Source organism: Gossypium raimondii, chromosome 12 (assembly GCF_025698545.1).
Source record: "Gossypium raimondii isolate GPD5lz chromosome 12, ASM2569854v1, whole genome shotgun sequence".
NCBI classification, from domain to species: domain Eukaryota; kingdom Viridiplantae; phylum Streptophyta; class Magnoliopsida; order Malvales; family Malvaceae; genus Gossypium; species Gossypium raimondii.
Window position 1 is genome coordinate 54,886,935 of NC_068576.1, and position 15,763 is coordinate 54,902,697.

The 15,763-nt window shown below is 34.1% G+C and overlaps 1 protein-coding gene and 1 pseudogene across 2 annotated transcripts; one reads left to right on the forward strand and one right to left on the reverse strand.

Annotated features, from left to right (window-relative positions):
* Positions 1 to 1,130: 1,130 nt before the first annotated feature.
* Positions 1,131 to 5,610, forward strand: LOC105765385 (uncharacterized; annotated as a pseudogene).
* A 5,288-nt stretch (positions 5,611 to 10,898) lies between these two features.
* Positions 10,899 to 15,524, reverse strand: LOC105765386 (trihelix transcription factor GTL1). Of its 2 annotated transcripts, none has more exons than XM_012584447.2 (3): positions 14,350 to 15,520; positions 11,933 to 13,625; positions 10,899 to 11,828 (listed from the first exon to the last, which is right to left on the reverse strand). In XM_012584447.2, exons 1-3 carry the CDS (start codon positions 14,730 to 14,732, stop codon positions 11,526 to 11,528), a joined length of 2,379 nt encoding a protein of 792 aa, XP_012439901.1. In that variant the 5' UTR covers positions 14,733 to 15,520; the 3' UTR covers positions 10,899 to 11,525. The 2 variants fall into 2 exon arrangements, with proteins under 2 accessions (XP_012439901.1, XP_012439902.1); XM_012584448.2 differs by having other exon boundaries at positions 11,679 to 11,824; positions 14,350 to 15,524.
* Between the last annotated feature and the right edge of the window lie 239 nt (positions 15,525 to 15,763).

Genomic DNA, 15,763 nt, shown 5'->3' on the forward strand with positions numbered 1-15,763 from the left:
TTTGTTTAAGCTCATGCCCCAATGTGAGAATAATTGTTAAGTTCATGCCCCAATATGGAAAAAAAAATACCAAGTTCAGGGATTAATTTGAACCCCAAAAAAGTTCAAGCCCTGTTGTGAGATTTGTTGCATGGTATAGACCCTAATGTGGGAACAATTGTCAAGTTCAAGCCCCAATATAAGAACAATTACCAAGTTTAGGGATTAACTTAGACAAAAAAGTATTCAAGCCCTAATGTGAAAACTGGGGGCGAATATTCGATCGAGCCAAATTGAGTTAAAAAATTTTGAGTTAGTCGAGTTGACGAATCCTATTTTGACAATTGAGTTCAATTTGAATTTTTTCGAATCGAGTCGAGTTAATTAATCCTATTATTTATACTCATTATTGCGCTTACATAAACCGATTACTTAACTAGTAGATAAAGTACAATATTATTTAACTACATAAACAATATGGGTAAACATTTATGAAAACGACGTAGTTTTCCCTTTTAACTTAATTGCTTTGACTTTTAACCTTAGAAAAGATAATCATTTATCAAAACGATGTAGTTTTACCTTTTCTTATTCAGTTTTCGATAACTCAATTTTGTAATTCATGTTCGAGTTAAATAAAAAATTAATTTTTATTTGAGTTGATCTGAATAATTGAACTATTTAATTTAAAATTTAAATTTTTTTATTGAGCTTTTCGATTCAAATCAAAATTTGCTCACCCTACGTGTAAATAGTTGTCTAGTATAGGTCCCAATATGAGAACAATTACTAAAATCAAGGTCTAACTTAAAAAAATTAAACTCTAATGTAAGAATAGTTAAGTTGAGACCCTAAATAATGGTTTAACTCAATAAAAATTATTATAAAATTTGAATTTTATTATAAATTAATAATTTAAATTTTTTAAACATGTATTTTCAGTTTCAAAATTATTATTTATTTATTTAGTTGAATAATTTGGTGTAAGAATACTTATTAATTCAGTGTAATTGGTAGATTAGATTTTTTCTTTTTGAAATTAAAAAATAGAAAGATAAAATTTTAAAAATAAAAATATAAAGACGAATTCCAAATATTTAAAGAGTTGAGGGAGTTAATATAGCATATTCTAACAATATTAGATTAAGAGATTTATTACCTATCATAGTGTATCTTCTTCTTTTCTTTCGTTCTCCTCAATAAAAGCTTAAAGGAAAAAAAAACAGAGAAGTGGGGAGTGATATCATAGTACAGTAGTGAGTAAAGCATCCAACTATTTATTCGTGTGTGTGTGTATATATATATGTGTTTGTTCTTTTACATTGAAAATCTGAGAAGAAAATAAGTTTTTAAAAAATGGAGAAGGTGGAGGAATCGGCGAGTAACGTGGAAGAAGAAGTAGGGCAAGTGCTGGAGCAAGCGAGGGAGTTGCAAGAATCAGGCGCTTCGCTTTTATGGAGGCTATCCAATGAGGAGCAATCCCTTCGTCAAAGAGCTAATTCACTCGAATCCTCTATTCGCCGCCTCCGTTCCTTGATCACTTCCCTACTCTCTCAAAAGCTTTTGGATCTCAAGCTCGCCGACAAGGTTAAAAGAAACTCCCTACATTGCTTGCACCTTCCTTTTTATTGTTTCATCTTTTAATAAAATTAATTAAATTTTGGATTTGAAACAGCTCGAAGAGGATTTAGAGAGAGCCAGATGCTTTGTAACCGATGGAGACGCCGCTGCTTTTCTACCTGCCAAATATCAGGGTATTGTAATTTCTTTTTCTTTTTTTGTACTTTGAATGAAGTAATTTGAAGTTCCTGATGTTATGAATTTGTAGTTGGGGATGACAGGAGAATTTTTGAAGACGTTTCTGGGACCAATAAATGTGCGTGCATCTCGCAAAGACGTCCAGTTGAAAGTTAAAGAGGAATATAACAGCTACAGAGTAAGCATCCTGCTCTTGAACTCTTTTTTTTCTTTTTCTTTTTTAAAGAAGTTCTTTTATTTGATTGTGTTTTGCTTGGCATTCGATATGTTCTTCAATTTCACAATCGCATGTCATTACCCCGATATGCACATGCATGCGGATTTTACATTTCAGTCACCGCCTACCACTTTATATTTACACTTCAAAATTTAGTAGTAGCATTTCCTGGATTCATGGTTTCTTTATTGCTTTTTGAAGGGAAAAAACTTGGGAATATTTGAAATTTAAGTATTTCTACTTACCAAGTACTATTTCCTTCAACAGGATAGGACTGCCTTTCTGTTTCTTCTCTTCCCATTAATTTTGCTTATTTCAAGATCTTGGATCTGGGAATGATGCTTGCCTGCATTTCCAGTTCAGCTGTACCGGGTATTATACATGTTTTTCCTTAGGTTGTTGATTTGTTCTCAGGGATTTTGTTCATTTCTTGCTTCTAATCCAAGTTCCTTTTTATTTTCTGTGATTTAATGCCAAGTGTAGGCTTTGTCAGGCATGGTAGTTGTTCCTTTACACTGGTTTGGCTTTACGAGAGAACATATTGCGGTCAAATGGAAGTGATATTCGTCCATGGTAATTGCATGTCATCTTCTTTCTAGAGTTTCCTCAAAGCAAAGCTTGTTTGCTCTCTAGTGTTTATTTTGTTTGTCAAAATGGGACTTTGTCATGAAAAATGTGATTGTGATATGCAGTACTTTTGAGATTAAAATAACCTGGGAGGTGAGTTTAAGTTCAGGCAAATGGCGACTTGTGGCCAAGATTATATTTGAAGATAAGCTCATTTCCTAGCTATCAGATGGTTCTCTTTTTCCTGTTTCCCATTTAAGGGTGACTAACAAGCTTTTAAGTAAATCTTAGTAGTTTTGATGTAATGCTATCTAAGGTACGATGCTTGAAAGATTTAAGCAATTGGTGTCATTGTTCTGGTTCATGTTTATGCACTAACACCAATCGTCCTGCCGTATCACATTTTCATTCTGGAGTAATCAAATTCATGTTGTAATTCTCTCCCATGCTTAGGTTGGTGAACTTGTGCTATTGTATAGGACCACTTGGATGAGATATTTGCTTTCTACAGAGTTCCTGCTTGTGTGTGAGTACCTGGGTGAATGGAGAAGTAGAAATTAGTGAGTAAAATGCATCAGGGAGAATAAGATGTCCTAAGATCGTCACAGGAGAGTTTGATGGTGAGAGGTCACCAGTATGGGGTGGGATTTTCTTATTTGTTTGTGTTAGGACATAGATGGATGGTGCCTATTTCAATGTTAAATTTCTCCTTTGTTTACTTCATCAGAACTGATGCTATGTACTGGCTGTAACTTGTAACCATTTCTTGTGCTGTAGATGGTTTATCTATATCTTACTCCTTGCCTGGTTGGAATCAAATATTTAGACCTTCAAGTAGGTAATTGGTTTTAGATCGATTGCTGTTAGTGCTTGGAACAGTCTCTTATTGCTCTTCCTGTAAACCTCTTGATTTATTGTCTTGGTTACATTGCATGATCTGTCTGTGAGAGTGTGTAGACTTGCTTGTGATTGTGTGCGTGCATTTTGCTTGGCTATATAAACCCTTCTAGATTGGGCTGAATTGCATTAATTACAACTTCAACATGTCAAAATCAGTGGGAAAGAGGTTTTGTCCATGATGGTTTTATCTGGGTTATTTGAAGTTGTTTGAATCCACTCAGTAACTGGGTCTAGCCATGAAGCCTCCAGTACCTTGTGGAATCTTCTCTATCAGTATGATTTTATGATTTTTTGGAAATTACTTATCTAGTCTAGATTTAATATGTTCTCAGTTTTGTGCGGATACGTGTTTCTTGGATTGTGGCTTATGACAGCTTGCAGTTAAATTTATTACCTACATTATGAAGTTCCCATGTGTTAGTTATCAATTCTAGAACGTCTAAAGTTCATTTTCGATTATTATCTGTAATTTGTGTTTGTGAATCATATTTTCCTGGTTAGTCTTGCAATTGAATTGTTGACTGTGACACGTTCCCAGGTAGATATACCATCACTATTGTGCCATTGCTATGGCCGTAGTTAGTATCGCTTGGGAGGTTAAAGGACAGCCTAATTGTACTCAGAAGCAGGTCCTTCTTGTACTATTTTTCAGTAATTATATTTTGTGTCATCGATTAACGAACTGTTCAATCCTGTGCAGAGGGGTGTAGAACTTTTCCTTCAATGGGCTATGATGCAAGGGGTTGCCATGCTTCTTCAAAATAGATATCAGCGCCAAAGACTTTATACTCGTATTGCCCTAGGAAAGGTGCTATTGCTCTTTCTGCATCAAGAACATCTTTTTCCCCTTCATCAACATTAATTGTTTTTGCATACTAGTTATAACCTTGGTCTGAATCCTCTTTTGTTTTTACATGTTACAAAATCTTGGCCATGAGTAGTAGCTATTATCCCTCCGTCAGATCCTTGCAATATGGAGAGCCGATTCTGGGTTCTAATCTTTAACATTGTTGATTTCAGGCTAAGAGAATGGATGTTGTCTGGGGAGAAACGGCTGGTGTAGATGGTCAATTGTGGGTTTTATGTCCAGTACTTTTCCTTATGCAGGTAATATGAGCAAACTTTTGACTAATTGGTAAGAATGTCTAGATGGGAAATTTTCCATTTTATGTAGTTCTACTAAAAGGGTCTAAAACCTTCAGAAACTGTCCTTATGATTTCCATAAATTAATATGGTTCAAGTCAACAAATAAGTCGGTATTTTGACTAATAAGTAATCTGTATAACTTATTTGAAGTGGCCATACAACTTTGAGGTGGAGTACGTTCTTGCCTTCTATGCATTTCATAAATTGATCAGTTTTGGATCAATCAAACCTTATCATTTTCTTGTGTGCTTGTGAACATAATTTTAGGGTTTCGAGGCATATGTTGGAGTACTATTGCTCAAGACAGCATTTTTTTGGGTTGTTCCTGAATGGCAGGTAGGTTCACTTCTCAAAGCTTCTCTCTTCATTCATTTATGCTGTTAAAAAACACATATCAAAATCAGAAAACAAGTAGTACTGCTGTATATATGCTAGAAAATAATGTAATCAGTGGTAGAAAACTGTGGGTTTCGGTAGATAATTTTTTGTGGCGTACTTTTGGTTGTTATAGCTGTTGGGAACTTTATAAACACGGTACAGACACTCATTGCCAAGTCAAGGTTTAAGGCAAAGATGGAAAAAACAAAGGGCAAGCAAGAGTTGTAGAGGGGGTGTTTGTAATTGTTAGCTCAATCCTAACATAGCGTTTATGATCTCATTTTGTTTCTAATGTTTTACGGTGTCTTGAACATGTTTGTTTAAATGAGGCAATGGCCAGTTCACCTTTGTAAATGGAAACGGGCAATGCCTAGAACTCTCACTTAAATTTGCGAAAAGGCAGGAAGGGAATCTCAAATCTGGGAGCTTCCTGGACCCAAAAATGATGAAGGTCAGTCCATATTTGTTGGCATTTCCTCTTTTTTTTTTTTTCCCTTATTGGGCTTGAAGTTCTTCACCATTTTGTAACTCTATAAGATATTGCCAAGTCCAAGGATTGGCTTCTGTTTTGGGCACAAATAATTGGCTTGTAATGCAACTAATTTTCATGAGTTTTGTTAATGAGGATTTTAAGGGCATAAAATAAAACATTGATTATGTGTTAGGACTGGTTCAGAGTTTAGGCTAATGCATACATAAAATTGGTTGAAAAGTTGTCCAATCAATAAAAAGATAGATAAAAAAATGTGTCCAATGTATAAAATAATGTCATATCGTTATTACAATTTATCAAACCATGAAACAAAAACATTGCTTTGTATTGTTTTTTATTATTATTAAAAGTTAATGATGAAATTTGAAATTTTAATATTTTATCCTTAATTATCTATATGCTAAAAATAATACCATTAAGTCAAATCCATACTTTTTATTAACTAAGTACTCTATCTAATTATCAAAATAATATATTTAATAAATTTTAACTAAACAATCCTATTCTATGGAATGAACAGAGATGACTCACAGATTTTCAACAATTTCGCGATCGGCCTGATTTTCAACAATTCTAATTGTTATTCACATGTTTGGAGTAAAAAAAAAGTGGATTAAATATATATATATATTAATGCATAATTTAAATCGTGTTAAATTAATTGGAAATAAGTATAATTACTCGAAAGAGAGAAGCGTGAAGTTTAATTTAATCCGATCTGTAAAATTGGGTAACTGTAGCAATTACTGGGTACCTTAAAAGGGTGGTGTTAATCATTAACTCACACGTCACTGTTCCATTATTAAATGTTGGATCCCCAGATTCATCATATGGAGATGAATTATTATTATTACAATAGTATATGGACATCATACATTAATTAATACACAACTGTTTAGAGGTGGGGCAACTTAATCAACCCCTTTTGAGTTGTCTTCTACATTTTTCTTTTTGCCAGTACTTCTCTACTGTTTTCTTTTCTATATATTTTTTTGGTCCATAGTTGTTATGAATGTGATGAATTGACAGACGTGTTTTCGATTATAATTAGGTGCATTTAAATTTTAGGTCTACTTTTTCTTTTATTGTATATGATATTTAAGATCAAATTACCTTGATGTAAGTTATTTTTGAGATTGTCTTTATTGGTTGATTAAATTAAAGAATAAGTTTAGAAATTTGAAGGTTTTTGTTTGTTGGAGGTTAAATCAATATTATTGTAGAGCTGGGTTTTAGTTGGTATGCAAATGCAGCTTTTATAATGTATAAGATAAGAGAAAATCATTTAAATAATTAGACATTATGAAACATAATGTTTAGAGGAGATAAAAGAAAATACATGAGTGGAGATCATAAACATCGATATAAAACTGGTATTAAAATCGACAGGGAAGTGGTGGTGGGTGAAAATTATTATAGAGGAATAAAATCTGTGAATGTTTTTTTTTTTTGATTGGGTTAATTGAGATTAAGATTTTCCACTTTGGTTTGATTAGTTTATATTAATTAATTATATAAAATTTAAATATAGTTACAATTGAACTTTAAAATTTATGGTTTTCATATTCACATATGTACTTATATTTCTAAATTAATTATAAATTGATTTTTTAAAATATATAAACTATAAAAATCCAAAAAAAATATTTATTATTTTATCTAAAAATAGATCTTTTATATTTTCTAATTAAATTAATTTTAATTAACCCATAACATCAACTCAATTGAAAGATTAAATATTATTGTGTAGACTTATAGAGTTATATTTGTTTTAATTAACTCGTGACAAAGATCGAATCAGTTTAAGGTTTAAGTTAATTTGAATCAAGTCGGTAGAGTAATATTTAGACTAATTTCAATTGTTATTTTGAAATTGGATTATTTCGATTTGTTTTAAGATTATATTATTTTAGACTTGAGTGAATTAAATTTTAGCGAGTTAGAATGTAAAATAGAGGTTTTACTTATAATATTAATTATAGGAAAAAAAAAGAAAAAGGAAGAAGGATGGATAGGTATAATTGAAGGGTGTGTGTCTTTCATTCATTCACAATCGCATTATAAGGGCAGTAGCGCATTGCACATGCGTCATGTCCTCCCATTGTCCGCTCCCCATGTGCTCAGTGTTATATTTGCTTTTGATTCTCATTTCCCAATCCCAAATTCAAAAGCTAAGTGAAAGAAGGATAAAATAAAAAGAGAATAAGATATAATTATTTAGTGGGAGATTTGATGGCTGCATCAATTTATGTCCCCTCCTAACCACATTCTATAATGGTTGAAATCTTAAATTTTGTAAGTATTTAAATTTGAGTAATACCATATAAAATCGACGTATGTATAATTTTAGTCTGATTATACATAATTATCGTGAAAAAAAAAATTGTCCACTTTTTTATTTGTCTTTTTGTGCATCGTTTGGATATTTATACATGTAAATTCTCGATATATAACTGTAAAATATGAATTTAAGAGCGTAAATTGCAATATATATGGAGTGTGTCTCACATTTTGGTCGAAACAGAGTTGATGTCATACCGAGGAAGAGTCGTTATTCCGATGATGCGACCACAATGTCCTAATGAGTCGATAGCGGCGTGGCGACTTGTTCCTTACTCAACCGGGTTTCTTCTCCTAGTTAAACTCTGTTACCTTTTCCTAGTCTAACTATAATGATTCGAGGGATGTTTTAGTCATATTTGTACAAGAAATTCAACCTATAAATAGGGCTCTTAGCAACCCTAGATAGTTTAGAATAATAACAACAGAATTAGGAGGGTTTGTGAGAATCTCGAGAAAATTTTATATTTCGGAGTTTAGGGTTTATTTGTTTCTCCAACTTGTACTCCCATTTTCGATTTTTGCCGGTTTAATGAAGTTATCCTTACCCGTGATTTTTTATCTTTTCCGGAAAAAATTTTCCATATAAATATTTATGTCCAATTTTCTCGATTTTTATTCGTATTCATTATATAATTCGGGTTGGAGTAAAGAGTATATTTGCTGGCATTGGCGTCAGCCCAATGTGTATTCCCCTTCTCTTTTTACCATCACCAACCAAAAAGGCACCCACACCCACATGGAACTACTGTTACGCTGTAGCTTCTATCAATAATCATATGATTATTATTATTAATTCATGATATACGTATTCTTATTGGTCACTCACTTAGCACTGCTGGGCCACGCATTTCCATTAATACTATACACATACATATACTTGCATGTTAATATTATTTATATATAATAATACTTTCCTTTATAGAAACAGAGGCACATGATAGGATTACTAGTAAGTTGATAAATAAAGATGGAAATTAAAAAAAAAAAAAGCAAATAAAAAAATGAAAACAAGTGGGAGGGGGGAGTTCGTGGTGGTAGTAAAATTACATGCACATGGTTAGGGGGGGCATATGTTGAGGTTTTTGGGGGTAGATTAGGGTTTCAAATGGGGTTTTAGTTGGAAAAGGAATTAGGTTTAAATTTAATTTTGGTAAGTGCTAGTTGATCTAAACTTAAAAAATTAGAATTTTTTAAATTATTTAAAACTTTAATTTATTGAGTTTGATACAAATTAAATAATATTGTTAATTTACCCTAAGTTTTTTTAAATTATAATGAAACTTGTTTTTATTAGACGAAAAATCTAAATACAAAAATAGAATAAAATAAATGGCAACTAATACCAATAATAAAGAAATTTCCTTTTCCTTTTGAGATGTACAGTACAATACTAGACATCGTATTAATATATGTATATATATATGAGTGTGAAAATTACAAATTGGATATAAATATATTTTATTTAAAAATTATATATAATAAATAATAAAACGTATGGTTTGAAACTATTTAGTAATAACATCTGGAATATGTACACTATTAAAATAAAAAAATATTATATTAAATTGTTTATTATGGTATTGTCATCAATCTTGAGGCGGTGCCAAGTTAACTTGTGACGCCAACTCAATCAGATACATTATTAATATAATATATATACAACTTATGTAGGTAATAAAGTGTGGATAATAAAATTAAAATGTATAAAAACATATAAAAATAGCTTTACTTAAATGGTAAATTTAAGGTTTTATTATAATGTAATTGGCGTGGGTTTAAATTGTACCTTATGAATATTTTATTAATTTTTTAAAATGAAAATACTATAATATTCTTAAAATATATTACATATTTTAATTACAAAATAACATTCCCAAAGCTTAGAGCGTGACATCGACTTATGGTTGAAAAAAGAAATTACATAGAAACAAAATAGAATTCAGTTTAAAATGGCAAAGTTAAAAACTTGAAAAATATAATATTTTATGTTCAAATTCCATATTTTTTATTATTTTATATAAATATAAATATATAAAAATAAATTTATTTAATCAAGTTGGTATTAGATTAGCTTGTAACAATAATTCAACAATGAATTTAATATATGCGAGAATATTTGATGCGTTGTCGATCGAAGTTCCATACACTATCGATGAATAATGACATCACACATCATCATTAAATAAAATAAAAAATAATAGAGAATTTATAAATAAATACTAATAACTTTATTTGAACATAATTAAATAGTAATTAATTATAAAAATGTTAAGGCTCTAGACCCTAAACCCTTATTCAAGATATTGAATATGAAATTTATTAATACTTATTTATAATAGATATATTTAATGTTTAATTATGTTAATTTAATGATATTATTCATTGACAATCAAATATTATAGATACGATTGAAATGTATATCTAACGGCTATAAATGACATCTTTTTCTGTTATTATTTGTAATTTCTCTTCAAACGACTGGTGAGTGGTGAGCACAGAGCAGCGGCGAGTGGTCCCATTTCCCAAATAATTTATGATTTTCTTTTGGAAAGAATTATTTATGATTACCAAATACCAATACAGTTAGTCATGTTTCTTTCAGTTTGTTACGTTTGTCTTTTTAAATTTTTTTTATTTCTGGAAGAGTTTATCATTTCGAGTACCATAATTAATTTTTCGTATTTTATAAGTTTATTAAGAAAATAAATATTTACCATAAATTTTAAAGTTGTTACTATAACATTAATATCGGATTTGATTTAGGGATTTTTCGATTAAAAAATAAAAAAAATTAATAAAACGCGAGCATAATATTAGTTGACAGTCACAGTAGCGAAATGACAAGGTGGCGAGGGGCGACCAGTCACTGAATTCCATGGTCACGAAGACGAACACTTAATACCTTGACACAGCAAAGACTTTTATGTATAAATTATGGAAGAAAAAAGTGGGAGAAAAAAAGGGATTGATGACGATGGATGAAAACTACAACCCTTTCTCCTATAAGTAGTAACTATTTAACTGATTCCATCGGTACTTGTTCTGTGAGATTCTCTTTTGAGAAACCAAAAAAGAAAAAGAAAATCTGAAACTGCTAAAACCTTACCACCTGGATATAAAATTATAAATCAAGAATTTGATAACAAAGGAGAAACAAGTCAGTACAGAGTTGATGGAAAAAGAAAGAATTTTCTAGGAAACTTTTGAAGGAAACAAACTCATATTCTTACATGAAACTCTTAAATTGAACTAAACAAAGTAAGAGAGAAATGTATAAAAATATCTTCTTCTTTTTTTTTTAATATCTTTTCTTTCTCTCTATGCTTTGTTTGTGCCTTTTTCTTTTTGGTGGTGTTGCTGGTAATTTACCCAAGCTTATTTTGTTTTTGTTCTCGCTGCTCAATTCAATCTCTGATCCCCTTTTTTTCCTTTGAAAACGGGATTTTCCTTATTCACCAACAAATCAATAAATGCAAAAGCGGAACTGCGTCTCTGCCAATGTCAGCTAATGGGACTGGAGCTAATTTGAAAACAATGAGGAGATTCACGAAGAAGGTGATACTGAATTATTGAAATGAAATGGTTTGAAAAGAAAGGGTATACGAGGTAAAGGACTGAGAAATGGGGAAAAAGGACACATTTGTTAGGGTATTTTGGTTGAGCTTCTGCATTCGCGGGGGTACATATGGTACATTTTTTTTTTTTGTTGTGATGGGGTGAACACTGATCACTGCTTGCCATTGTTATTGAACCATGGTGAAAAAGGAGGGTGCCCCATTCCCTCCCCCATTGGGAGTGTTTGAATTCTGTCTCTGGAATTCTATCTTATAACCCATCTTTCGTTCTTCTTCCAATTCTTCATCATCATCGTCATCGTTGTCTTCCTCATCGTCATCTTCATCAACCTCCTGATCCATAATATCGCTATCAGGTTCATCGATCCTACCATACCCATCTACCAACAAGGATTGTCCTCGATGGTGATGTTGTTGGTGGTGTAACCCTTCCCTCTGCTCCTCCATCAGCTCCCTCACGGTACTTCCTGGCTTCAATACCAACCCAACAATTAATCAATACGCATCATACAATGATTGCTAATCAAAATGCAATGATAATTATTAATTAATGAACAATGTGAAGATGAATTTACCTTCTTTGCAGCTCCACCGTATCCTTCTCCAAAGGGATGACTAGGTAAGCCTTCTTTGCTTGTCACCACATCAGCAGTAGCTCCGCTTTCGTTTTGGGATGGTTGCGGTGCTGCCGTGCTTAGTGTGGGGTCATGATGCTGCCGTGACGTTTCTTCATCGGGTCTATTATGGTCACTAAAGCTGCCACTGCTAGTCCCACCACCAAGTATTTTCTTACGGTAAAGGGCATCGAGCTGGTGAAAATAGGGACAAGTTTTGGCATCTTCGGGACGTTTTTTGTTGCTTTCTTTGACCTTTTTGAAGTACTTGTTGATGTTCTCCCACTTTTCCTTACATCGTTTGGCGCTTCGCTTGTAACCCAACCTGGACATACCAGCAGAGATTTCTTCCCAAAGAGGACCTTTAGGCCCAGCTTCTTGGTACCTGGATTCAAGCCCACTCCTCAGGTTTATAAGTGCAAGAACTTCAGTTTTAGGCCATCTAGACGAGGCTGGCTCCGCCAAGCTCCCACTCCCACCAATCTCTTGTGGTGGGACCTGTTGTTCCGGGATTGCCATTACTATTTCTGTAGTAATGGGCTGTTGTTGATGCCTCACAAGTTCCATATGTTGAAGCTGCTGCTGCTGTTGAACAACCTGTGGCTGCTGTTGTGGTGGTGGTGGTTGATGGTGAGATATATGCGTCTGTTGTTGTTCTTGTTGCTTTTGTTGTGGTAATGTCGGTGTTTGATGCGATGGTGGAGCAATAGGGACCTCTGGTGGAACAACGGAGACGGTCGGTTGTGTCGGTGGAGGTGGTGGTGGTGCTGCGGGTACAATAACAGTTGCGGTGGTGGGTAATTGTATGGTCTGGCCAGTAATCTTTTGCAAAAAGGAAACAATAGCAGCATCCCTTGAAGCAGCAATGGCTCGTTCTTGAGCCATGAGTTCATGTTCACGAGTTAACCTTGCCATCTCTTGTCTTTTCCAAGCTTCTTCTCTTATCGTCCTATCTTGCTCCCTCTTCTCCATGGCTTCTAAAAACCTTTGTTGCATGGCTTCTTGTTTCTGCATGACTTGTTTCATTAAACCCTCAAAGAACTCCATCATCCTCCTCGTCGAACTACCACCCCCTCCTCTTGACGACGACCTTTTACGTTTACGGCTAGTGCCAGCCATGCTTGACGGTTCTCCTCCAACTCCAACTTCATCTTCGTCCTCCTCATCATCGTCAAAGCCTTGAGAGAAGGTAGAGCTATTAGAAGAGAAGCTAATTCCAAATGGAGCCGCCGTGGTGGCAGCAGGAGGCGCTGGCGCTGGGGCCGTCGCTGGCTCTGGCACTGCTACAGGTACTGGAGCAAGAGCAGATCCAGGCATGGCTAAGAAAGAGGAAGAAGACATTGGTACAGCTGTTGTAGGTGGAACAATTCTGGCAGCAGAAGAAATAGGCATTGGGATCCCAACCGAAACAGGAGCCACGTCCAAGCTGGTGGCGGTAACGGCGACAGTAGCAGGAATCACCGGTATTGACACGTTGGCAGGAGCGGCACCGGAAGTTGTTTGAAGCGCCTCTAGCTGGCTGAAAAACTTATAACTCTTACCATCTTGACGCCCAGCACGAGTTTCTTTCGTTCGCTTGTAGTATTTGTGGACGTTCTCGAATTTTTCCCTACACTTTTTAGCACTCCTTTTGTAACCCAGCTCCGCCAGCTTCCTGCAAAACCAGGCCCGTCGTTATTTATTTTTTCATATAATTCATCTACTCTCAATGGAACAAGTTATATATATAATATGAAAATGCTCTCACACAGTTACCAACTGACCTCATCTATACTTTCCATAGTAATAATCAATGGTAACCTTTATTATTGATTGAAAAAAAAAACCCAAAAAAGAAAAGAAGGAATAAAATTAAAAATGGTTGATGGGGTGAAACGGGAGAGTGTGGGAGGCCCTTTCTTCCATGGCGACTGATAAGTTTAATAAGTAGAGGGGAAAAAAAAGAATTCCTCTCGGGATTTTCAAAGTGATAAAATAAGATAGGCATTTAAATCACTTAGATGGGTACAGTAGTAGTAAATAATAAATAAAGGAGAATAAGATGTCTAAAAAAAGGGGGAAAAATGAAAAGATAGGATTGGCTAGAGAGTAGTTGCAGTGGATCTGGGCCATTTCTTAATTGTAAGAAAGAAGATGCCCCCAACTCGTGATTCGTGATGGAAACAGATAGAAACCATGGGCGTGCGTGCGTTTGTTTGTTTGGAGTTCAGATTTCAGATTGAGAGAGAAAAAAATAACTATTCCCATTAATATTTCAGTGGGAGCAGCAAGCAATGCTTGTTATGAATCTGTGATAATGATTATATGATTTTTATTTGTTGTTGAATTGGAGAAGAAGAAGAAGAAATGATCTATGGGTTTTAGTTAATTCAATTTACCTGGAAACATCTTCCCAAAGGGGGCCCTTGACGGTGGCATCACGGAAAGTAGCATCCATATCTGATCTAATCTTGAGGAGAGCAAGAGTCTCTTGACGTGGCCACCGATTGCCACTTGCTACACCGGCTCCTCCGCCGCCGCCACTACCATGTCGGTCCCCTAATCCTAATTCGTCTCCACCGCCAACACTTGCTAACCTCATGAACTCATCTAAATTCCCAGCTGGTGGTCTACTGCTTATAGGCGACGCCGCTTCCACTAACTGCTCCGACGCCTCGCTTACTGCACCAGTCGTTGGAGGACCAGTCGTCATCTCACCGTATTGAGATTGCTGCCCTCCTCCTCCTCCTCCACCACCACCACCACCACCTTCCTGCTGCATCTCCCCTTCAATAATTTAATTGTGATGTCGATAAAGCTGAAGAACAATGATCTTTCGATTTAATTTTCTTTGATCAATGGTGTATCAAGATCTTCTTCTCCTCCTCCTCATCAATGGTTAGTACACAATTCAGCTGAATTGTATTTCGTCCTTCCCGCACACCGAGAGGGAGGGATCGGTGGTGTTCTTTTTGGGGGTGATGGGTATGTTGAAAAAAAAAACAAAGAAAATGGAGACTAATAATTGAGAAATTAAACAAAAACAGTAAGTTCGAGAAAGTTTGGTGAAATATGGGTTGATGTTAAATACGATTGAAGAATTCTTTGTTCTTTTGAAAAATAAATCAAAAGAAAAAGAAAGAAGGAACTGAAAGAGAGAGAGGGAGAAAGAGAAGGACAACTGGAAAGACTGAAAGCCAGAAAGAGAATTCCTACGAGTTAGTGCTTAGATTTTTATTGTTTTCTCCATTTCTTTATAAAGTAAAAGCTTTTTTTTTTCCTCTGAGAAAATTAAACAAATAACAGAAGGGCATAATCATTATCAACAAAAACAGCTGCAGTACCCCTCTGCATAAATTTTACACAGAATAAAGCAAAGGGGATTGAAGGAGAGAGAGAGAGAATTATAGATAAAAAAATGGATGGAGATTTGAGGATTATGATGATGATGATGATGATGATTAAGAGAGAGGGAGAATAAGATATGAAGAAGAAGAAGAAGAAGAAGAAGAAGAAGAAAGAAAAGAAAGATGGTGAGATGAAAAAATATGAAATGATAAAACAAAGGCGAGAGCTGTGTTGTCAGCCGCTTTCACTTTGCAGCTAATAATTGTTTTTTTTTTTTTTTTGAGTAACAGCTAATAATTGTTAAAAACCACTTTTTGCCCCCCCGCCCTCCCCAATATGTCTTTTATTAAATTAAAAAAATTATTACTCTAGGTTTTTTTTCATTAATTCATGTATTATTTTAAAATAATAATACACTCCGAAGTATCCCTTCTTTGAATTTATAATTAATATTTTTTTAAAAAG